This window comes from Mytilus californianus, unplaced genomic scaffold (assembly GCF_021869535.1).
Source record: "Mytilus californianus isolate M0D057914Y unplaced genomic scaffold, xbMytCali1.0.p SCAF_5, whole genome shotgun sequence".
NCBI lineage: Eukaryota > Metazoa > Mollusca > Bivalvia > Mytilida > Mytilidae > Mytilus > Mytilus californianus.
In genome coordinates, this window is record NW_026262701.1 from 69,442,512 (window position 1) to 69,468,325 (window position 25,814).

Genomic DNA, 25,814 nt, shown 5'->3' on the forward strand with positions numbered 1-25,814 from the left:
TTTTATGAAACAAAGCAGAACCAATTCTTTCAATTTGACTTTTAGTTTGGAATGGCGAATACCAGTGAAAAGGGTAGAAAAGTCAATGGTTTAATTCTACTGCAAGAGGGAAGAGACTTTGATTGTATGTACTTTTACAGATCTTTCCAATTTTTAAGTATCCACATCTGATTTACGCCCCTCATAGAGTAGGTAGTTTCACAATAACTTTGAGACCAGGCTTTGATTTCTGATAAAATTGATGACAATAATTTAGAAAAAATGTTGGCATTTGGAAGACCTATTCTATTTTGGAGTTATGGACACTGATTCTCGGTTTACATATGGCACTTCTCAGTCGAAAACTGTTTAACGATAGATAAATTTGTTTAGTAAAACATGTTATTAGTTTGAAATAAGTATCTAATTTACTATACTTTTTGTATCTGGTTTTGTGTTCCAAAATCTAACAAAATATTTACAAAGTTATTGCTCAAACTAACAGGAAAAATTTGAAAGGGTTCCGCAGGCTCAACAAAAATTGGGAAATAATTATTAAAAATTTTCCTCTAGATACTATCTTTTGATTGAAAGAAGCTTCTGTTCAAGTTTGGTAAGAATCCAGGATGGTTTATGAATCTAATAAATGTTTTAAAAACTTTAACTGCAGACTGTATGTAATGTTAACTGGAAGAAAAACTAAGTCCATTTATAAGTAATATACGAAAAAACAAGAATTTTTTTTTACAAAATTTCCCTCTAGATACCAGCTTTTGACCATAAACAAGCTTCTGTCCAAGTTTGGTACAAATCCAGGATAATTTAAGAAAGTTATTAAAATTTGAAAAACTTTAACCACAGAGTGAATGTTATGTTAACTGGCAGAAAAACTAAGTCCATTTATGAGTAAAATACGGATAAACAGGATTTTTTTTTTACAAAATTTATTTCTGGATACTATCTTATGATCATAAACAAGCTTCTGTCCAAGGTTGGTACAAATCTAGGATAGTTTAAGAAAGTTATTAAAATTTGAAAAACTTTAACCACAGAGTGAATGTAATGTTAACTGGCAGAAAAACTAAGTCCATTTATGAGTAAAATACGGATAAACAGGATTTTTTTTTTACAAAATTTACTTCTGGATACTATCTTATGATCATAAACAAGTTTCTGTCCAAGTTTGGTAGAAATCCAGGATAGTTTAAGAAAATTATTCAAATTTGAAAACTTTAACCATAGAGTGAATGTTTGTGGACACCGCCGCCGACAACGACGACGACGCCGACGGAATGTAGGATCGCTATGTCTCGCTTTTGCGACAAAAGTCGCAGGCTCGACAAAAATGATTAAGCAAATCGCCAATAGAAATATAAGATGTATAAAAAAAATGTGAATAATACTCAACCCATTGGATGACACCTTATATGTAGGAGTTATTATTGCCCTTAAATGACATTTTTGATTACCATTCCAGTTTTTGCCTATCATCTCAAAAACTATAATAATATACAAAAAGAAACCGTAAACAGCATAAGTGACCAGCTATGCAAGTTCTAAAAAATGTTAATATTGGACAAGGACTTATATAGTTTCACTATGTATATCCTTGTATTGGATGAATCCTTTCAGGAGTGTTTGCTCTAAAACGGCGAAATATAACTTTTCAAAAAAGTTTTTGCTTATTATCTGGAAAACTATAATAATAAAAATTGTAAACAGCAAAAAAACATATCATCAATACAAGAACTACAGTGCATAAGTATTCGTCACTTGTGATTTTTCGCTATTTATTTTAAAAAAACTATCATTTGCTAAAAACAAAATCATTATGTGGTCATTTTAGGTCGAATTTTAATAAACGTGGTACCAATAGAGAATCGTCACAGGCTTATTTGTTTATTTGGTTTTATTTTCAAGTTGTTGTGGGGCGTTTTTATTTCCTGATATAAACAAACTGGGTATTATTTTTTCGTTCAGAAATTTGCTATCGACTTTCAACCAAATTAAGTTGTAAAAAAAATATTAAACGTGTTCATATCAGGAGAGAAAAAAAATAGAGGACAAAACTATGACCAAATAAAAAATATAATTTAGTCACTTATGTGTCTTTTAACACCTAGTTTGTAAAAATCATACAAAAGATGCCATAACAATAATTTTGGGAAACTATGATGTGTTTTTATATGAAATATATAGCCAAAAAAAATGTAGGTGACCTGAATACTTTTGGCCACGCACTATACATGTAACGTAATTGTAATATGACCAAAACGATTGGATGTCTCCTTATTGGAGTAACTTCTCTCAAATTACAGTTGTTGGCTAAATTTCAAGTGTTTGCCCTTTTCCTTGAAAACTTAAAATGATGGGCAGTACTGGCAAAAATGATCAGCAATACAAGATACACTTTTTTACAGATTAGTGTTTAGGTTCTTGATGTTTGGTTTTTTCTTTCTTTGTTTGTTTTTATTTTTGTTTTTTTTTTTTTGTTTTGTTAAACCTCAAGGATTAGTACTTGTAGCACTATACAAATCCGTTGTCAAGTAACAGGTTGTGAAACCTTGAAGGTATTGTACGAGTGCTTTGATCTGATAATGATAACCGGAAAGTAACGAATTTTCCCGATGAACAAGATTTCGTTTCATTGGTTAGCGCTGACGTCATGTTTTGACGGATCTAAATCACATGATCAAAACAGGAAAACGTCAACATCAACAAACCTCAATCGTAAACAAACCAGTGACCCAGTGACAGCTGATACGAAATGTCTGAAATACCAGGACCATCAGCCCTTGCTACAATGGATGAAAATTCAAATAAGGAAAACATGGACATATTTTATGAACCAGAGAAGAAGAAAGTAAAAGTAGAGGAGAAAGAAAAAGAAAAAAATGCCCTGGAATATCGCCTTTCTGGAATCTTGTGTTGCGCAGTTTGCTTGGACCTGCCCAAAACCTGTTACCAGGTATGCATTTTTTTATTTTATTCGAATTGTTAATTTTCGTCTGAATTTGCTAAATTTGGTTTGGATCACATTTATCAACTCAAGAAATATGTCTTTCACTGATCGGATATTGCATCATTGCCATATATGGTAATGTCTGCAAACAAATGCAGATACAATTTACCTAGAACGGAACATTTTATACCTTAGCAACAATGGCATGGAAGAGAAATTCTGGTTTATTGAAATATAGTTTTAGTGCTTAAGAATGGAATACAATATGGGAGGATCTCATCGGGGATCTGCCCAAACACATCTGTCAAAACCAGCTGTGACCTTCATGTTGACCCAAATTATCTTTGACATTGACGGATAGCATGATCACATGATCAACATAATCAGTTGTCCAGTTGGCAGACTGCCACCTCATTTATTATGCATGTTTATTACATATGGTTTCACATCATATGAATGAAATAACAGGGGAGCAAATTATACATATGTAATTCAGTGATGCATGAAGTTCACACTCATAACATGACAGTGAAGTCAGATAACACATATTACAATGTACCACTGATAATACTCTTGAAACTGCATATAATGTTCCCAGTTGTATCTGTGTGATAAAAATTGCAAGTTTAATACACAATATTAAAAACATATAGTAATAAAATATATGTGTTAAAAATCTTGCTAACTTTTTTTTTGTTCATGGTTAGAGAAATCTTCCAAAAGTTAAGACATGATTGATGCAAAAACTTGTCTCATAAAATCTTGTACACTGGAAGTCGGCATCCATTTACAAATGTATATTATTTGCATTGATTGAAAATTAAGTTAGTATCACATAAGCTTTACTGTTTTTCATGAACAGATAAATCAGAAAAGAAATATCTTCATAAGTAATAAAATGTATCCATTTATGAAGTTGTCAATAAAGGAAAATTTCCAGCATTGTCATTGATGAATTTAATTAAATTTAGCTATGAATTCCGATAAATTATTTCTCATTTCAGTGTACCAATGGTCATTTGATGTGTGCTGGCTGTTTTAATCACGTACTCGCTGACTCAAGACTCAAAGATGAGACAGCAACCTGTCCCAACTGCAGATGTGAAATCAGCAAAAACCTTTGTTCCAGAAACTTGGCTGTGGAGAAAGCAGTGTCAGAACTGCCGACAGAGTGCCAGTACTGCTACTGCCATCTACCACGTAACCAGGTTGATTATCATGAACGTGAACTATGTGAGGAGAGGTAAGACGGTGCATAGTCATCGTTAACTTAATTAAGTTTATTAGTTAAGAAACTATCATTGCTCTAGGAGCAAGCACGCGCATGGATGCTGGATCATCCGTTCGGGTGCTTCTCCACTTTGTATTTATACTTGTTAATAATTGGAAACACACTTTTATCTTTTGTTCCTGACCAGGATTAAATGGAGACCCTGTGCCTATCATGTGACTTGGACGTGCCAGAAGTTTGTCAACAGATCAACATAAATTAGGCGGCAAGTATTTTAAACATCTTTCAAAGATGAAATAAAGGCAGCAACAAGCATGCTTTGGAATCGAAATGTCAACACGGAGTTCTATTTTGTTTTTCTTTCTTTTTTATACGCCCGTTTTTTAATAAACGTTTTAGATTTTGTTAGGAAAAATATGTACTTCACATGCCTGCATACATGCATCCGTAAACAGTATCTTTTGGTAAAAGTAAAATACATTTAGAGGTTTTCCAATGAAAATAAGATTTTGTGCTGATCCAAAAATGTAAAGTGCTTAATTTTGACAAAATTTGAATACTCATAAAAATCTCATTTGGAAATTAGTAGATATACATGTAGCACAAATTTACTAAGGAGATTCGGGAAAAGGAAACAGAAAGAGTGAAAAGGATTGTAATTTTACTTGTGTTATTCCATATCAAAATTAAGTAGTTAAATATAGCGGTAATATAGTTCGTATTACTACAGATCTCTTCCCTGAATTAAAAAAAAGTTCATTGTTAATTAAATAAAAGGTCAATAAAACACACACAAACACACATTTAAGCTTTAAAACTTTTTGAATGATCGCTTCTCAATGAAAAATGAAACAAAATTGCAATGTATATTCTCATATGTTGATTGCTTTGTTTATTTTTTCTAATTTATTCATTTATCTTTTTTTTTAATAATTTTTTTGGATGTACAATTGTACCTTTATTGTCAGTATTGTGAAAATGTAGGACTCCTGACATTGATTTTGTAAAAATAAATTGTGAAAAGTGGATAACATGGATGGCAGACATCAGCTGGTGGATTCAACATTCATTAAAGATTGGAACTATGTGGAAAACTTTTTACCTTATCTTGTGGAATTACAATGGAAATTTTATGAAATGTGGATGTTCACCAAGATTATAACATGGATAGAGATACTGAGTGACTTAAAAAAGGATTTATGTTATGACAATGGATTACTCTTAATTACTTTCAGAAATATGAACAGATTTACAGTGGACTACAGAGATTTTAACTTTTATATTTTATTTCATACACAGTATAAATGGGAACATTTTGCTTTCAAAATTAGAGCCTACAAAAAAGAACAGAAATTCAAAAAATTTTCCCATTTATTTTTGTTGTGGCATATGGCTAATTTAATTGTATTGTAGCTTACAAAGATGAAGAATGGAGGTAAGTGATCCATTGACCTTTCAGGCAATCTCTGAAATCTTATAATATCTTTTATTGTTAGAATGTGTTTTGTTTTTCTATATTCAGGCCTTCGTTATGCAAGTATTCCCGCATTGGTTGTTGTTGGTGTGGACCATTTCATGAACTGGCTGAACATGAGATAGGCTGTGGACATCTCATGAAGCCAGGAGCAGAAATAATGGAATCTCTGGCAGAGGTGGACAAGTACAATGAAACCCAACTCAAATTGTACAAAGACATTGTCTCACTTTTTTCATGTGAAAAAGTCACTTTTAATGGTTAGTGTGAAATTTTGGTATCATATTATTATCAGTAGATTTATTTAATGTTAAGTCTTATAAAGCTTTGTGGCCTTATCCTATAGGTAATTTTTTATAGTCTGTGAGGTTACCAGCATAAGGGAGCTACCATTTGATTTTTGTCGGGGGGGGGGGGGGGCTAGGATGAAATTTGCAAAAAAAGGCAGGACAGGAGTTTTGAGTTAAAAAAAAAAGGCAGGATGAGCAACTTTGCAAAAAAAAAAAGGCAGGATGACAATTTATGTAAAAAAAAACAGGATAAACTAATAAAAAAAAGGCAGGACCGAATAGAGTGAAAAATAAAAAGGCAGGACAGAGATTACTACTAAAAAAAAAGGCAGGACACAATTTTTCATCCTAGCCCCCCCCCCCCTAAAAATCAAATGGTAACTCCCTAAATGGACATGGAGGCCCCCCTATGTATAAGATCTTTGATAGTTACTGTTTATTTTATTCACACCTTTTAGTCTCATATGGTGATTTTCATGGTGAATATATTCGGATAAATTATTTCAGCATTTTGAAGAAAATAATATCTTCTTGTCCCTAAGATGAGACAGATTGACATTTAATTTACATATAAAAGGGTAGGTAGGAGAAGGTGTCATCCCAAAATTCCTGGAAAAACAAACACTGAATCTCAAATTCCCCAAAAAATAAAGCATTCTTTCCCAGATAACAAAAAAATAATCATGAATTCCAGAGTCCTGACGTGTATAAATCCAGAATTCTTGCAAAAATAAAGGCTAAACAGTGACGTCCCCAAAAAGGTTTTCTGCCCCTCATATAAAATACAGCCATTGTGATAGGTAAAATTATGATGAGGTTGAAAAAAAAATGTAGTTCAAGAAATTCTAACATTTGTATTTGAAGAAACCAATATTGATCAGATCTTACGTTGTTCAGCTATGGAATGTACAGTACACACAAGGTGCTTCAGTTTAAAATCTATCTTTTGAGGTGATAAATGTAAGTGAAAGCTGGTGATTATGCATGCTTTACTGTGAAATATCTGCATATGCCTTAGACATTAAATGAGTTGTAAATCAGTGTTTGTTTGTTGTTGTTAAGCTCTGCTTTCAGAAACCTTGGCTTTACCCCGGTGGCCATTGTGTTTAAACAAAGGCAGCCGAATTCACCAAGAGAACCATCAACCCTCATCAGGAAAAATTGACATCTGTGATGATCTATCATAGATGAAAAACTAAGACTACTCACCCTCTGAGGCTCCTGTTAATCGTGTGATTGTCCGGTTTCACAGTGATACTATCAAATCCAGGAAGCATGACTTTTAACTTTATATTAGATCACCTTGTGTGTATTGTATTATCCACAACCAGGTTTGTATAGTTATTCCACTAATTTCAGTGATGATTATGTATAAATTTGATAGTTAAATAATATTACTTGCAGATTTACAGATGAAACCCTACAGAACAGACGACTTCACCACCAAGCTATTCTATGAAACAAGTCGTTTCTCCGCATTTAATTTTCAATGGGTCATCAAAGCAAGAATCAACAATGATCAGAAAAATCCAGCTCTTACAACAGATCGTACACTGTCTTATCAACTGGTGTTGAAATCTAAATTTACAACACCAATTAGTCTGTCATTCATTGTGTTGAAAGGCCCATACGGTGAGATGAAGGTCAACCCCTTCATTTACACACATGACTTTGTACAAGACAATGTGGAAACAGCATACAATGATTTACCAATCATTAACTCTGTAGAATGTAATAAATTATTAGCTGGTCGAACCATTAATTTACGACTTATAATGGTCATGATGAATTAGGTACACTTTTAGGATATTTTAAAAAAATTTCATAGGAAAACATACCAAGACTGACTGATATTTTACTCTTGTGTAACTGAGATTATACATGTAATTATAAAATTAAATTTATTTATTTATTTATTACTGGTATATATTTATTTAATCTAAGATTATCTTTATAGATATTTAGATGAAAATGACAATAGGATTCTCTTATTAAGTTTTAAATTTTTTATATGTATATAGGAAAGTATACAAAACATGAATAATAAGTTTCTTGTTTGGGAAATTTGTAAAATATAAAATACTTAAGTACATATGCACCAGTTTGAATCAATGTTGGGATTCTCTTTGAAGTCAATTTAAAAAAAAAACTAAAGTATTGTTACAAACAAATGACATACCACATAAATTAATGCCATTTTGTAGGATCTGGGTAGTTCAAAATTATTAAAACAATGTCGATATTTGTTCAGACATTTATTGTCATACATAAAGAAATTGACAGGATTTTGGTATGTTATTACAATCAGATGATTCAATTAAAGACTAAAATTATGGTTTGGTTGACCTTACATGTTCCAAATTTGTTACTAGACCTTTTCTTTGTTCTTATTGACCCACAATTAATGGAATTTTGGGCTTTATTCCTGTACTCTGTAGCTGTGTTCAATGTCAATTATACCTTGTTGAAACAAACCCAGTCAGGTATAATAAAAAGAGCAATAAATTGAAATCCTGCAATATTTTAATTTTATCACATCAACTAAAAGTTATGTGATTTCCAATTTGCTACAAAATAAATTCTTCTTTTTGTCTTTTTTTTCAAAATGAACTTAAATACCTTGAAAGAATAAATAAACATCAGCAATATAGAAATATGTGCTCATATACTTTGCTTGATAATTCAGAAATGCTAAGCAAGTTATAAACTCAAGAAGAAGTTATTTCATAAATATTTTGTTAACTGTTAATGTTTTTTTTTAATTCAGTAATTTGATTCTCCAGTCAGTGTTGGTATGTTGTGAAAGCTGATTTTAGCTCAGTTGGGGTTTATTTTAATACATAATAATTACGGGTTAAAAAGAGATTTCATATAAAGGGAATCGCCGGCATTCAGTAGATACAGGTCAAGGGTATAGAAAGTAGGCTTTTGAAAAATGAATTAACATTAGATCATTGAAGATACTGAGGTTCTTTGAGGCCTGTTCTTGTACAGAAAATGATGTTCTATGATATTTTATAATTTGAAGCTTCTTAAAAAAAAGTACTTGTAAATGGGGTCAGATTTTCAATATACAAATAAAGCATCAGGCTACATAGAGAAGTTCGTTTTAACTTAATTAATTTGCGTGTTTTGAGGTTTGTATTTGATGTCCATCAAAAATATCATCAGATGAAATGTATTTTTTAAATTCCAAATAGTGAGCCTCTAGATATTCAAGGTATTTGTTTTGGTTGGGATATTTGTGAGATTGAGTTTTACTTTTAATGTACAGAAAGAATGCATGTTGCATCTACTATTCTGAAATGATCTGAGAAACTTAATTCTTTTTTCAATTGACCTTTAAAATACAATTTTCAGTGATCTCATAACAGCTTAGATTTTTTATCCGATTAGTTATGATCTGTAAATATTTTAGAACAGCTATTTTAGATATCTAGAAATACATTTAATTACATACTTGTTTCAATTTGTTTCGTTTTGTGTTGTTATGTTGTTACATCATGTTAAAAGAAAATTACCGACAAACAATTGTTTTTTCGTGATTTGTGTTTTGTATTTTGTATTGTTATTTTGTTACATTATGTAAAAAAAAATTGCAGGCAAACACAGTTTTTTTTTTATTTAAATTATTTCCATTTGTTTTGTTGGTTTTTTTTTTTTGGGTATTTTAAGTGATTCCATTTGATTTTTTTTTTATTTGGAATAAAATATATAAATGCAAATTCCATAAAGATTTCTTTATCTGAAGATGACTATAAGTTTTTAACTTTTTTGTATTTCATCTATTCATAGTTCACACATAACTAGCTGAAAATGCTTTTACTTTTTAAAAAAAAGTGTAACTTCAAGTGAGTATACTTGTCTGTTGTTGGAGACTATGTTGACCTCTAGATGTCTTTTTTTTTTAGGTTATTTGTATAATTGGGATACTGTTCTATTGACATATACCCCAATTTACCTTTTACTCAAACATCAAAGCTTGATTGTAACATTATTTGTATATCATATTCATCTATATTAAACAATGATTGGTATATACTTGTATGCAACATAAGGGCAAGAGTAGTTTTCCTATTAACATCAATTTTAGTCTCAAATTTGATAATGTTTAGTTAAAAAGTATCGCACACAAGATTGAGAAACTATTATAGTTCAACTAAAGGATGGAATATTTACTATTTATTAAAAGGATGTTGTATACAAGGTAAACACCACTCTCATTTAACATAAGAAAGGAGGAAATTTTTAGCAAAGGGGAAGTATTTTTTTAAAGTTGCTTAATTACATATTGCAGCAGCTGTCATCTGCATTTTTATCTTACATATGTAATCTTTTGTATTCAAACATTTGTATTTTGTTTAATATTTTGGTATTTATTTTTAATATTTTCAGCTGTTTAATATTTTATATATATGATACATACCCTATTGCTTGTATATACCGTTTCATAATTCATTGGCCGAGAAATATTTCTTCGAAACATTATTGTATATTACACTGTAAATCATTGCAAAAATTCATAAATTTAATTACAACAGAAATAGTTAAAATGAGTCAATAATACTGTAAATGTAAATTTATGAAACTGCAAATTTATTTCATTTAATTTCATAATGCTTAATTTCTGGCATACCATTAAAATATAATTAAACTTGTGAATAAGATCAACTTGAATTAAAAAAAAACCGGATTTGTACACTGAATGAAGATTTCTTGCTTAAAATTGTGTTTAGATTTTTCTTTTTCTTTTCCCTCTAAAAAATCTAATTTTATGAGTAATTATGCATTTTACACCAATCAAATGATTGCAATATATTTTAAAAAATTGAAAAATTTAATGGAATTTTGAATTGATATCAGCATTGAATTTTTAACTTATAAAAGTCAATATTATTTTAGAAATAATTTTCAATATACTTACAAAAACTCCAACAAAATAAGTGAGTAATGAAGTTAAATATTAGTTTTTCATCTTTATAAAATCAACTTCCATAAATGTTTATCAGCTACATAATGAGGGAATATATTATTTCTTCTTTTTAATGTGTAAGACAGTGCTGTACATTTTTAACTGTAACTTGCCATCACATGTATATATAATCCTAGTAGGTTAAAGGATAGAAAAAATGGATGTTGAAGTCCAATAAAATTCAATAACAATTAGCTTTTGTATTTTATCTAAAAGTAGATATTGTAAACAACACTTCATTTGAAGAAAAACGATTAACACCGTGGCCAAAAGAAAAATGACAAAAGCAAGGCGAAAGATATCAAAGGGACATTCAAATTCATAAGTCTTTGAAAATAAACTGACAATGCCATGGCTAAAAAAGAAAAAGATCAACAGACAAACAACAGTACACAAAACCAAAACACAACATAGAAAACTAGAGACTGAGCAACATGAACCCCTCCAAAAACTGGGAGTGATCTCTGGTGCTCAGGAAGGGTAAGCAGATCCTGCTGTGCATGTGGCACCTTGTCATGTATGTAAAAACCTGGTGGTATTCTAATTTGGTAGGTCACATTCAGGGAAAAGGGAGATGGGATTGTAGTTACCACAATTTGAACATATCCGTTGTCATCTGTAAATCAGATATTCTGTAAAGGTCAACCAACTTGTGATGGCGTCCGTAAAATTTATGAAAAGATGATTTCAACTTCACCACTTGAAACTCTTGGTTTAATAGTTTCCTTGTGAGCAGCAACCCTTTATCAAGGAAATCATGATAGGAAGTACAAGTCCTTGAATATCATATCAACTGGGATATATATACTTTGTATGCAGGTGCTGCTGGAATGTTGCTACATAGAAATGGAAAGTTCACAATTGGGAAGCTAAAAGCATCCCTTTTGTCGTAAAGTTTTGTTTTCAACCGACCCTCATTGTCAATTTCTAGTTGTAAGTCAAGATATGAGACAGACTTAACTGTATCCGTTGTATCCTTTATCTCCACGTTCGATGGGATAGATGCATTCACTATAGTCAACAATTTTTATGCCCACGACGTAGCGGAGGGGGCATTAAGTTTTACCCTTGTCCGTCTGTACGTACGTTCCAAAGTTGGTTTCCATTCTCTCACTTTACCGGTAGTTTGCCTCAACGAGATGTTATGAAACTTATACACAATGCTAATTACCACATAACACAGATCAAGTTTGAATTTTGGTGGCGTCACTTAAACCGTTCTAGAGTTATGCCCCTTTATAAGTGGAAAAATTGTTGAATTTTTTAGTTTCCGTTCTCTAACGTTAGTTTGCCTTAACCAAATATTATGAAACTTATACACAATGCTTATTACCACAAAACACAGATCCAGTTTGAATTATGGTGACGTCACTTTAACTGTTCTAGAGTTATGCTCCTTTATAAATGGAAAAATTGCTGAATTTTTAGTTTCCATTCTCTTAACTTTAGTTTGCTTCAACCAATTATTATGAAACTTATACACAATGCTTATTACCAAAAAACACAGATCAAGTTTGAATTTAGGTGGCGTCATTTTAACTGTTCTAGAGTTATGCTCCTGTATAAATGGAAAAATTGCTGAATTTTTAGTTTCTGTTCTCTAACTTTAGTTTGCCTCAACCAATGTTATGAAACTTATACACAATACTTATTACCACAAAACACAGATCAAGCAGAATTTTGGTGGCGTCACTTTAACTGTTCTAGAGTTATGTCCCTTTAAAAATGGAAAAACTGCTGAATTTTAGTTTCCGTTCTCTAACTTTCGTTTGCCTCAAATAATTGTTATACGGCTGCAAAAAAAATTTTGCGGTCGTATATTGGTATTACGTTGGCATCATTGATGTCGTCTGAAGACACATTGGTTTTTCGCACTCTAACTTTAGTTTAAGTGAATGGATCTCTATGAAACTTTACCATAAGGTTCAATACCACAAAAGGAAGGTTGGGATTGACTTTGGGGGTTATGGTACCAACAGTTAAGGAATTAGGGGCCAAAAATAAGCATTTTTATACGACTGCAAAAAAATTTTGTGGTCGTATATTGGTATGACGTTGGCGTCGTCCGAAGACACATTGGTTTTCGCACTCTAACCTTAGTTTAAGTGAATGGATCTCTAAGAAATTTTACCATAAGGTTCAATACCACAAAAGGAAGGTTGGGATTGATTTTGGGGGTTATGGTACCAACAGTTAAGGAATTAGGGGCCAAAAAGGGGCCAAAATAAGCATTTTTGTAACTTCCAGACATAACTTGTGTGTTAGTGTATGGATCTCTCTGACATTGTACCACAAGGTTCCATATCACAAAGGGAATGCTGGGATTGATTTTGGGGGTAATTGCCTCAAAATTTTAGGAATTAGGGGACAAAAAAGGGACAAAAAACAAGCATTTTTCTAGTTTCATGATAATAACTTGTGTGTAAGCATATGGATCTTTCTGAAATTGTACTACAAGGTTCCATATCACAAAGGGAAAGCTGGAATTGAGTTTGGGGGTAATTGTCCAAAACGTTTAGGTATAAGGGGTCAAAAATAAGCATTTTTCTAGTTTCCAGACAATAACTTGTGTTCAAGTGTAAGGATCTCTCTGAATTGTACTGCAAGGTTCCATATCACAAAGGGAAGGTTGGGATTGATTTTGGGGGTAATTGCATCAAAATTTTAGGAATTAGGGGCCAAAAAGGGGCAAAAAACAAGCATTTTTCTAGTTTCAGGACAATAACTTGTGTGTAAGTGTATGGATCTTTATGAAATTGTACTACAAGGTTCCATATCACAAATGGAAAGCTGGGTTTGAGTTTGGGGGTAATTGCCCTAAACGTTTAGGAATTTGGGGCCAAAAAACAAGCATTTTTCTAGTTTCCAGACAATTACTTTTGTTCAAGTGTATGGATCTCTCTGAAATTGTACTGCAAGGTACCATACCACAAAAGGAAGGCTGGGATTGAGTTTGGGGGTGATGAATCATAAGGGGGTTCACAAAAATTTGGGGGAGGGATTTTTTTTTTCTTTAAAATTTTCCATTTTAAATTTGTTATTTCTGATTTATATATAAAAGCAAATAATAATGATATGGTTTGAATAGGTAAATTAAAATTTTTTAAGTTCTTAGACCACATTCATTCTGTGTCAGAAACCTATGCTGTGTCAAATATTTAATCACAATCCAAATTCAGTGCTGTATCAAGCTTTAATGTTGTGTCCATACTTGCCCCAACTGAACAGGGTTCTACCTCTGCGGTCGTATCAAGCTGTGCCCAGCGGAGCATTTTATTGTAACTTCCAGACATAACTTGTGTGTTAGTGTATGGATCTCTCTGACATTGTACCACAAGGTTCCATATCACAAAGGGAATACTGGGATTGATTTTGGGGGTAATTGCCTCAAAATTTTAGGAATTAGGGGCCAAAAAGGGGCAAAAAAACAAGCATTTTTCTAGTTTCAGGACAATAACTTGTGTGTAAGTGTATGGATCTTTCTGAAATTGTACTACAAGGTTCCATATTACAAAGGGAAAGCTGGGTTTGAGTTTTGGGGTAATTGCCTTAAACGTTTAGGAATTTGGGGCCAAAAAACAAGCATTTTTCTAGTTTCCAGACAATAACTTGTTTTCAAGTGTATGGATCTCTCTGAAATTGTACTGCAAGGTACCATATCACAAAGGGAAGGCTGGAATTGAGTTTGGGGGTGATGAATCATAAGGGGGTTCAAAAAATTGGGGGGATTTTTTTTAAATTTTTTTTTCTTTAAAATTTTCCATTTTAAATTGGTTATTTCTGATTTATATATAAAGCAAATAATAATGATATGGTTTGAATAGGTAAATTAAAAAATTTTAAGTTCAAGCTTGAATATTGTGTCCATACTTGCCCCAACTGTTCAGGGTTCGACCTCTGCGGTCGTATCAAGCTGCGCCCAGCGGAGCATTTTATTATGAAACTTAAACACAATGCTTATTACCACAAAACACAGATTAAGTTCTAATTTCAGTAGCGTCACTCGAACCGTTTTAGAGTTATGCCCCTTTACGAATGGAAAATTTGCTGAATTTTTGGTTTCTGTCTCTTACTTAAGTTTGCCTCAACCAAATGTTATGAAACTCTTACACATTACTTATTACCACAAAACACAGATCAAGTTTGTTTTTCAGTAGCGTCACTTGAACCGTTCTAGAGTTATGTCCCTTAATAAATAGAACAATTGCTGAATTTTTCGTTTTTGTTCTCTAACTTAAGTTTGCCTCACCAAATGTTATGAAACTTATACACAATACTTATTACCACAAAACTAGGATGAATTCAAATTTGGGTAGCGTCACTTTTACTATTCTTTAGTTATGTCCCTTTATAACTTTATATGATATGCAAGCGGGGGCATCACCTGTGTCCCATGGACACATTCCCCATTTATTTTTAAACCATTTAGTGAGAGAACATCATCTATATAGAGCAAGTGAAGTTAAAGGATACTGCTAACTTCTTTTCTTTCTCCCTAAGAAGTTCCTGTACGATGTCAGCCTCATATGAATAAAGAAAAAAGTCGACAAGAAGAGGGCACAGTTGGTTCCCATGGGAATGCCAATTGTTTGGTGAAAAATACGTCCTCTATATACACGTACCGAATATGTTGTCAATCAAGAAATCAAGCATCTTGATAATGTCAGTTTCAGTGAATTTTTTGTTTGTAACAGTGTGATTCTTTACAAAGTACGATGTATCCCTCTGTATGACAAGATATTTGTTTCTACGTTGGCCATTCTTTTTTATGAAGCAAAGCAGGACCAACTCTTTTAATTTGTCTTTTATTTTGGAATTGGATATACTTGTGTAAAGAGTAGAAAAGTCAAGTGTTTTAATACTATTGCAAGATGAAAGAGTCTTAGATTGTATGTACTCTAAAAGATCTTTGGAATTTTTTAGTACATGTATCCACATCTGATTCATGCCACCTCTAGAATAGGTAGTTTCACAATAACTTTGAAGCCCGGCTTTGATTGCTGATAAAATTGATTTTAATAATTTAGACAGAGGTTTCGTGGAGCACTTGGAAGACCCATCAATATAACGTTGTTTGTAAGGACACTTATGTAGTTTAGGTATATCCAATACAGTGAAGGAAAATCCAGTTCTTCGTCTTTAGTTGAAATTCCAAAGGAACAAAAAACAGACAGACCTATGATTTTCCAGGATTTCCTCCTTGGTAAGTATCATTGGGTCTATGTTAAATTAATTGTCAGTACCTTATTCATTTATCAAGCACTTTATGTAATGTGTCTACACACAAAAACGATTTTTTTAGGGGATTTATCTGCGGGGACAACAATATATTTGTCATGGAGGTAAGACAGGTGTTTTGCAACATTTGGGTCTTTAAAGATGTAGCATGGGTATTCATAGACCCATTCAGTTTTTATACGACCTCAAAAAAAATTTTGCGTCGTATAATGCTATGATGTTGTCGTCGTCGGCGTCGTCGTCCGAAGACACATTTGGTTTCCGGACATTAACTTTAGTTTAAGTGAATGCATCTCAAAGAAATTTTACCAGAAGGTTCAATACCACAAAAGAAAGGTTGGGATTGATTTTGGGGGTTATCGTACCAACAGTTTAGGAATTAGGGGCCAAAAACAAGCATTTTTGTAGTTTCAGGACAATAACTGGTGTGTAAATGTATGGATCTCTCTGAAATTGTACCACAATGTTCCATATCACAAATAAAAGGCTGGGTTTGAGTTAGGGGGCAATTGCCCCAAGTGTTCAGAAATTAAGGGGCAAAAAAGGGGCCAAAAACAAGCATTTTTCTAGTTTCCAGACAATAACTTGTGTTTAAGTGTATGAACCTCTCTTAAATTGTACTACAAGGTTCCAGACTAGGATTGAGTTAGGGGGTAATTACTCCAAGAGGGGGTTCAAAAAGTTTGGGGGGATTTTTTTTCCAATTTTTTAGGGCGTTCATATTTTTTTTCTTCGAAATTTTTGAAATTTCAAATAATTGCACAGTATTGCACAATAGCACGAAATCTTCAATTGCACAGTATTGCGTAATAAAAAGAAATCTTCAATTGCACAGTTTTGCGCAATAGCAAGAAATCTTCAATTGCACAGTATTGAGCAATATTACAGTATTGCACAATAGCATAGTATTGCGCAATAGCAAGAAATCTTCAATTACACAGTATTGAGCAATATTACAGTATTGCACAATAGCACAGTATTGCGCAATAGCAAAAAATCTTCAATTGCACAGTATTGAACAAATGCATAGTATGGAGCAATAGCAAAAAATCTTCAATTGCACAGTATTGCGCAACAGCAAGAAATCTTCAATTGAGCAGTATTGCACAACAGCAAGAAATCTTCAACTGCACAGTATTGCACAGCATTGTGCAACAACACTGTATTGCGCAATAGTAAGAAATCTTCAATTGCACAGTATTGAGCAGTAGCACAGTATTGCGCAATAGCAAGAAATCTTCATTGCACAGTATTGCACAATAGCAAGAAATCTTCAATTGAAAATAAATACAAATCTTTTAACCAATTCAATGGGATTAATTTAAAGTCTTTAATTTTTGGGGGTTCTAACCTTGTATTACTTTTTTGAGTATTTTTAAAATTGGTCTACATTGAGGTCAAAAGGGTCCAAAATTAAACTTTATTTGATTTCATATAAAACTGGATTGTTGCGGCTGTATGATATGCTGAATCTTATTATGCATTAAGATTTTTTATTTCGAGCCCTGTTTTCAAATTAGTTCATATTAAGGTTTGAAAGGTCTAAAATTGACTGGGATTGAGTTTAGGGGGTGATGAATCATAAGGGGGTTCAAAACATTGGGGGGGGGGGGATTTTTTATTTCATTTTTTTTTCTTTAAAATTTTCCATTTTAAATTGGTTATTTCTGGTTTTTATATAAAAGCAAATAATAATGATATGGTTTGAATAGGTAAATTAGAATTTTTTAAGTTCTTAGACCACATTCATTCTGTGTCAGAAACCTATGCTGTGTCAAATATTTAATCACAATCCAAATTCAGTGCTGTATCAAGCTTGAATGTTGTGTCCATACTTGCCCCAACTGTTCAGGGTTCGACCTCTGCGGTCGTATCAAGCTGCGCCCAGCGGAGTATTTTATTTTATATGCTGAATCTAACCATGTTGTTAGATTTTGGATATCAGACCATTCTACTAGGTAAATTAAATGTCCCATTTCAAATTTTTAAGATCTTTGACCACATTTATTTTGTGTCGGAAACCTATATTACGTCAAAAATTTGATCACAATCCAAATTGAATTTCAGACAGTATATCAAGCTTGAATATTGTGTCCAAACTTACCCCAACTGTTCAAGGTTCAACCTCTGTGGTCGTATCAGGCTGCGCTCAGCGAATAAAATTGAGAATGGAAATGGGGAATATGTCAAAGAGACAACAACCCGACCAAAGAGCAGACAACAGCCGAAGGCCACCAATGGGTCTTCAATGCAGCGAGAATAACATTTTATTAATTCTGATTCTAAAAAAAAGACGAACAATACAGTTCACAAAACATTACTTAAAAAAATTGAGATCGAGCAACAGAAACCACACCTAAAGAGGGGGTGAATTCGAGTGCTCGGAAGGATAAGTAGCTCTCGCTCTATATTTGACTATTCATTGATTAAAACATTGAAGAGTTAATGGCTTTCACCGCATCCCCATCAACAATGGGTTTTGGTTATATGGGAGTTAATCGGTCTGTCCACGACTCCTATATAATTGGCACGAATTACTTGAAACTTTGTTTGATATTAGACTATCGAGTTAGGATGTTTATGTTTTTTGAAGGTTTGTTCCTTATAGAAATCTTCTTTAAAATCTCGGCAGAAAAATATCCTCATTTCTAAGGCAAACTGTTGGCACTGATTTACTACGTGTTTTTTTTTATGCTTTATCTAAAAGTAGACATCGTAAAACACTACGTCGAAGAAAAACAGATAACACCAAGGCCAAAAGAAGATGACAAAATGCATTCCACAAAATAATACTCAGAGTCTCAGAAAACCTGAGATTACATCAAGAAGGGGTGAATTCAAGTGCTCCAGAAGTAAACGCATTTCTCGCTGTACACTTGATTATTCATTGAATAAAACACCGAGAAGCTAATGCTTTCAACATATCCCCAAAGGGTTTTGGTTATATAGGAATTACTCAGTCTGTCTGCAATTCCTACATAATTTACAGGAATTACTTGAAACTTTGTAGGACATTAGACTATGGTGTTGGGGTGTGTATGTGTTGAAGGTTCATTCCTTAGGAATTTTCTGTACGATCCATGCAGATTTAAGAAAAAGTTTCATCATTAAATCATTAAAGTAGACATCGTAATAGTACTATACCTTAACTAATTTGAAGAAAAACACCAAGGCCAAAAGAAAAACGTCAAAAAGGCAAAAAAACAAACATCAGTCAAAATAACACTACATAGAAAACTTGCGATTGAGCAACACAAACCATACCAAAAGAGGAAGTGAATTAAAGTGCTCCAGATAGATAAGGAGTTCCCTTTCAACACATCTAGTGTAACAGTTGCTTATGTCTACCTTGAGGGGGAAATTCACTAGTAAACGATTTTCAGTCTGAAACGGTCATTTTAGTCTTAACATAATCTGAAATGTCGGAACAACAAATTTTCAAGTAATGTTAAGTCTTTCGGTCAATTTTCAGACTTGTCTACTCCGGTTAATTCAGTACTGTTCAAACAAATCGCTTGCAGTCAATTTAGTAATGTTCGGTAGCTTTTCAGACAATTCATGTGTGCAGATAAATATAGCAACTACTAACCAGTCTGAACATATCTTAATGGACTGTAAGCGAATTGTCTGAACAGTACTGAATTTACTGCAGTGGACAAATCTAAGAATTATCTGAAAGACTGAAAATGACATAATGATTTATTCAATTAGTCTTTTAAGATCTGTCCAGATCAAACTGTCTGTTTCAGATCAAAATTAATTGATAGTGATATCCTGGGCTATTTGTAACAGATATTCAATTAAGCAAATCATGATGGAGTCAATAATTTGTTTGAAGGGATAACAACAGCTTTACCATTAGGAACCCTTAGTTCAATAGCTTCCTTGTGAGCTTCAATCCTCTATCAAGGCAATCAACATAGAAAACGCAAGCCCTATAAAGTATAAACAGGGAGATATATAATCTCAATGTACATGTGCTTTTGGAATGTTGCCCATGATGGTCAGTTTCTAGCTGCAAGTCAAAATATGAAGCCGACATGTGCATGTTTATCTGTGGTGTCCTTTCAGCTTACCTAGTCTAAAGGGCCATGTAATAGTGTAAAGGGCCAAGTGAGTTATTGTCATCAATTGTCGTCCGTCGTTATTGTAAACTTTTACAAAAATCTTCTCTGAAATCACTGAACCAATATCAACCAAACTTTAAATGAATAACCCTAACGGTATGTGTTTTTCGTTCCTGCCAATCAATCAACATGGCCTCCATGGCTAAAAATACTACACCAGGGTAAATTGCATTTATATCGTCTATTAAATATCTTGAAAACCTTTATTGAAAATAGAGAAAATCTGACATTGACAAACATGCTAAAAGATCTTCCCTCTTCCTTTTTGTACCAAAATAGATTAGATGACTCCTTTTAGGACTAATTGCCCTTAAATTACCATTTTTGACTATTTTTTAAATTTTTTTTGCCTAAATCAGTGAAAACAATAACAGATTGGTAGAAACTGCAAACAGCAAAAATGATCAACAATATAAGATCTTCAAAAATTCCAATAAATGACGATTTTTGACTAATTTACGAGTTTTTGCCTTAAAATTCTATCTTCAAAACTATAAAAGATAAGTAGAAACTATGAATAGCACAAATGATTAGCTATACAAGATCTATAAAATGCCAAATATACAAAACCATTAGATAACTCTCTTATGAGCTCCTTGTTACTACGTTCCGAGGGATTCCTTGTATGAGTTATTGCCCTTGAATGAGAATGTTAACACGTTTTTGTGTTTTGGCTATACTCTTGAAAACTATAATGAATAGAGATATATTTTGAACAGCAAATATAATCAGCTAGACAAAATCTACAGTGAGTCAACATAGCCAAAATCATCTTCGGATTCCTTAGAAGGGTTGTTGCCCTTGGATGGTGATTTTTACCCATTGTGTTGCATTTTTTTACGGAAAATATGATTGAAAGAAACTGTAAAAAGCAAAACTGATCAGCAAAATTATATCTAAAAATGAGTGAAAGCGAGTCTACTAAATACGCACACAGTTTCCATTAAAAACAAATACTTTAGTGCATTGTATCATTTTTTTCCTAAAGGTCATGTGAGCTCCCATGAGTCTCTAGTGTTTTTTTTTGTTCAAATTTAGCAGGAATAATCTTTCGAATGCCGTCCATATTGAGCTGAAACGAATGGCTGCTACATTGAGTCTTTGATTGACAGGTAAATTAAAAAAAATCTCGAACTGTCAGGATTTATGTTTTGAAAATGTGTTAAATTGCTAATACATATAGCTTAAGATCTGCAATCCAACAGAATGCTACAGGTTCATGTAAATCTGTAGTTATTGTTATTTCACATTTGATATGAAACCAAGTTTACGAAAATTTGACAGTCGTTGAATTAGGTCATACTTTTTCATGAATAAAAGCACACATTTCTAAGCAAGTTTTGATGGTCTATTCTTTTAATTTTACACAACTTTCAGTTGATCTAAGGTGCAAAGAAAGGATAAAAAACCTTCGTAAAAATGGAAATTGTTCTTATAAGTATATGTACTAGTAGTTTTCTATAAAGTTTGTTGTAGTATTGGAGTATCTTAGACTTCATGTCCTTGTGTATTCACATGTCACAGCAAATACCTAAGGAATTTTACAACGAATCAGTTTGTTTTGTATATCTACGTGCCCTTATCAAACAGAAATGCTTGCTGCAGAAACTTGCAGGAAACTTGAAAATAATGTTAGCATCTGGCCGCAAACTTCCTGCAAACACAATAGCTTTTTGCTGCAAGCTTACGGCAAGTTTGCAAAATCAAATATGTTTGCCAAACTTGCAGAATATTTGCAGCAAACATGCAACATATATAGATTCTATTTCAAATTATTTTTTTTGCTTTACTCCAAGATTGCTGCAGATGCATTGCTGTAGATTTACAGTAGCTTTTTGCAGGATGTGGATTTTCTCAGTAAGGGTGTCATAAATGAATATTTTTTATTTCGAGCGTCGCTGATCAGTCTTTTGTAGACGAAACGCGCGTCTGGCGTTCATATAAAATTTCAATCCTGGTATCTATGATGAGTTTATTGTACATCACACCAAAAGAACATCGTGTCCAATGCCACATTCGGGAACCTGGATCGGCATCATGTGGGGGTGCTTCAAACAAGATAGGTCGTCCAATACTTCTTATTCTTTGAAACGGATTTAAAATAAATATATAGCTTGTTCAATGTGACAACATTTGCTGTTCCCTCATTTCAGTTCCCATAAGATTTAATAATTTTTGGATATCTACTATTGACGAATGACATAATTGTTTTATCATAATGAACTAAATAACAGGGTATATACTGTTGGGTCAACTAATAGTTTCGCAGACGTGCAAAAGTGCAAAAATTTGCAGATGACTCCCTGCTATACTAAAGATCCACCAAGCAGTGAGGACAGGTAACAACTACAAGATCTGAATGGTTGTGAAATATCAAATGACTTCCCACCCAGCCAAATGTTACACATGGAGAGTCACAAGGTGGAAACCCCCTTCAATAAAAACATACTAACACCACAGAAATCAAAATTGAAATTTCATGTTTAATAAAGTTAAACATACTATCACCACAGAAATCAAATTGAAATTTCATGTTTCATAAAGTTAAACATACTAACACCACAAAAATCAAAATTGAAATTTCATGTTTCATAAATTTAAACATACTACATGGAAATAAAATAGTAATAAGTTATGAGGGGACAATGTTTTGGATTCCATTGTTAGATCTAAAAATTGTATGCATCCTTTTAATGAAATCAATATATTGAAACAAACCCTGATATATTAGAATCGAAGATACACTTACAAAAGAGAAATTAAATGGAATTAAGATATGTTGTTAACAAGTCCTGTACTGACCTAATATTTGCTCTTCAGTAGTCTTTATATAAATATTGTGAATTGTTTGTTCTTGTCGTATAGTTATGAATATGAACATGGATAAGTTGCTGGGGGATGATATCGCTTAAGCATTAAAGAATTTTACTATAAAAAATTTCATGAACTTTGATCATTTTGTGTTGGTTGCGTCTTTCAAATAACTCCCACCCTGTTTCATCCTACAATATTCCAGACTATCTAAACAATAAACTTAAAAATCTGCAAGCTGAAACAGGTTGAAAGTTGCTGGTGGTACAAAACTTTAAAAAAAATCAATAGTGATCAGATTCACGAAAAGATGTTAAGGTCAGGTGACCCTGCCAGAAGGACATGTAGACCTTGTATCGATTCTATATACCAAATATAATTGTACTATCACTTATGAAAGTGAGAAAATTATGTGATTAAAAATAGTTTTGTATCAGGAATCTGATGTTCAGTAATTGTCGTTTGTTGATGTGGTTCATAAGTGTTTCTGGTTTCTCGTTTTTTTTATAGATTAGACCGTTGGTTTTCCCGTTTAATGGTTTACACTAGTAATTTTTGGGGCCCTTTATAGTTTGCTGTTCGGTGTGAGCCAAGGCTCCGTGTTGAAGACCGTACTTTGACCTATAATGGTTTACTTTTATAAATTTTTATTTGGATGGAGAGTTGTCTCATTGGCACTCATACCACATCTTCTTATATCTATTGAAAGCAGTGGATGAACCGTGATCAGGGACAACAGACAGAAACTTCACAACATAAGACATCTGTATAAAAAATATGAAGTATCTAACTTTTTTCTGCGAGAATCAAGCTTTAGTCAAACAGTTTATGTTTTTGCTTCAGGATTGGCATTCTTATTTTATTCTATGTTGTTTGTTTGGCTGAGAAACAAGTCATGGTTAATGGGCTAGAACTACTACAAGATATTGATTGACAATTTTATTTCTTTTCAGTCATGTTGAAATATTTGTAGATCTTGGTTTGCTGAAAATTTTCATTGTTTGCAGTTTCTCTCTACGTTCTAGTTTCCAAAAACACAAAAATAGTCCCCTAGTCTTAGATGCATGATTTTTTTTATGCCCCCAATATAGGCTACAGGGACATTGAGTGATATCCTTGACCGTCAGTCCCATTTTTGTTTGTTTGAAGCTTGAGCTTCTTTTATTATTAGTTGTTATTTGCTTTGAACTAGCTTTCAGCAACTAATAATACTCTGAGATCTGTACATTGCCTTTGTTAGGGTTTTATGTGCTTTGTATTGATCTTACAAATTTAGACTTTTTCAACGGATTTTTATAGCATGTTCTTGTGTTGTACTGTTACACCTCTGTCCCAGGTAAGAGGAGGATTTGGCGCCTGCAATCATGTTTAATCCCACAGCATACTGTATGTGTTTTTAATTTGTTGCTGTATATCATATTTGTTTTTCGTTGTTTTGTACATGTATATCAGGTTGTTGGTTTTATCGTGTTAATTGTTTAACATTTGTCATTTCAAGGGCCTTTTATAGCCAAGTATGCAGTACGAGTTTTACTCATTGTTGAAGGCTGTAGTGTGACCTGTAGTTGTCTCATTTGCAATCATACCACATCTTATTTTTATATAAGGACAATTACTCCTACATGTAGTTTAATAAGTTTATTCTACACTGGCTAGAGGTATAGGGGGAGGGTTGAGATCTCACAAAACACGTTTAACCCCGCCGCATTTTTGCGCCTGCCTGTCCAAAGTTAGGAGCCTCTGGCCTTTGTTAGTCTAGTATGTTTTTTAATTTTAGTTCATTTATATGTTTTGGAGTTTAGTGTGACGTCCATTTTCACTGAACTAGCACACAATTTTAGTTAGGGGCCAGCTGAGGACCACCTGCAGGTGCGGGATTTACTCACTGCATTGAAAACCCATTGGTGGCCTTCGGCTGTTGTCTGCTCTTTGGTCGGGTCGTTGTCTCTTTGACATATTCCCCATTTCCATTCTCAATTTTATTGGTGGAAATAGTATTTTTTAACTAAGAATTTTAGTTCTGATTTTCTCTTTTAAAATGGAGTCTTGAAGGGGTTGTTGCCATTTCTGTATTCTTTAAATTTTTAGGGCATTTTTCCCTTTATATTTTGTGCACCCAATTATTCACCGTCACTGTTTTTACCATTTTTTTCTCTCTTTTCTGTAAACCCCATCCAGACCCTCCTATAAGGTTTTCAAGATATAATACAAGTACTTGCAATTTACCATTATGTACCAAATTGAAGCAATGAAATCCATGTTGGTTTATTGACAGGATCAATAAAAACCAAACTTTATATTAGATACCCATTAATTATTACTTATTGACTTAATAAACTGCTTCGCTGAGCGCAGCTGGATATGCCCGCAGAGGTCCAACCCTGAACAGTTGGGGCAAAAATGGACACAATATTCAAGCTTGATACAAGTCTGAATTTGGATTGTAATTAAATATTTGACATATTATAGGTTTCTGAATAAATGTAGTCAAAGAACTTGAAATTGGTTATATGAATTGAATTCATATTCAATTAAAAGATTTCTTGCTGTTGTGCAAAACTTAGTAAATCTGTTGTCAGACTATAGACAAACAATAACTTCTCAATGTTATATCAGAAATTTATAAAAAACCTAAAGGGAGGTTATCTTAATAGATATAAATCAGTCATCAAAGTTTAATGAAAACTGCTCTAAGCACTTGAAGGATATTGTCCAAAAACTTGAAAATCA

At 32.8% G+C, this 25,814-nt stretch overlaps 1 protein-coding gene and 1 long non-coding RNA gene across 3 annotated transcripts in view; both read left to right on the forward strand.

Annotated features, from left to right (window-relative positions):
* The first annotated feature begins 2,655 nt into the window (after positions 1 to 2,655).
* Positions 2,656 to 11,102, forward strand: LOC127701331 (zinc finger TRAF-type-containing protein 1-like). Its single transcript, XM_052205222.1, has 4 exons — positions 2,656 to 2,947; positions 3,946 to 4,184; positions 5,695 to 5,906; positions 7,341 to 11,102. The coding sequence occupies exons 1-4, from the start codon at positions 2,747 to 2,749 to the stop codon at positions 7,727 to 7,729; spliced, it is 1,041 nt and encodes a 346-aa protein (XP_052061182.1). The 5' UTR covers positions 2,656 to 2,746; the 3' UTR covers positions 7,730 to 11,102.
* A 1,659-nt stretch (positions 11,103 to 12,761) lies between these two features.
* LOC127701374 (uncharacterized) overlaps positions 12,762 to 25,814 on the forward strand; it is a 189,643-nt gene continuing 176,590 nt past the window's right edge. The window contains exons 1-3 of one of the 2 annotated variants that reach the window (XR_007981988.1): positions 12,762 to 12,831; positions 13,046 to 13,366; positions 13,677 to 14,125. This is a non-coding gene — a long non-coding RNA (uncharacterized LOC127701374). Of the gene's footprint in view, positions 12,832 to 13,045; positions 13,428 to 13,676; positions 14,126 to 25,814 lie in introns of those variants that run through there. The other variant, XR_007981987.1, reaches the window with a different exon arrangement.

Bases quoted from the DNA above. Each gene is read 5' to 3' on its own strand.
- LOC127701331 (XM_052205222.1), top strand. From the start codon at position 2,747: ATGTCTGAAATACCAGGACCATCAGCCCTTGCTACAATGGATGAAAAT. The intron at 4,185-5,694 runs GTAAGACGGTGC...TTCTATATTCAG, and splicing joins CGTGAACTATGTGAGGAGAG to GCCTTCGTTATGCAAGTATT. The intron at 5,907-7,340 runs GTTAGTGTGAAA...TATTACTTGCAG, and splicing joins TGAAAAAGTCACTTTTAATG to ATTTACAGATGAAACCCTAC.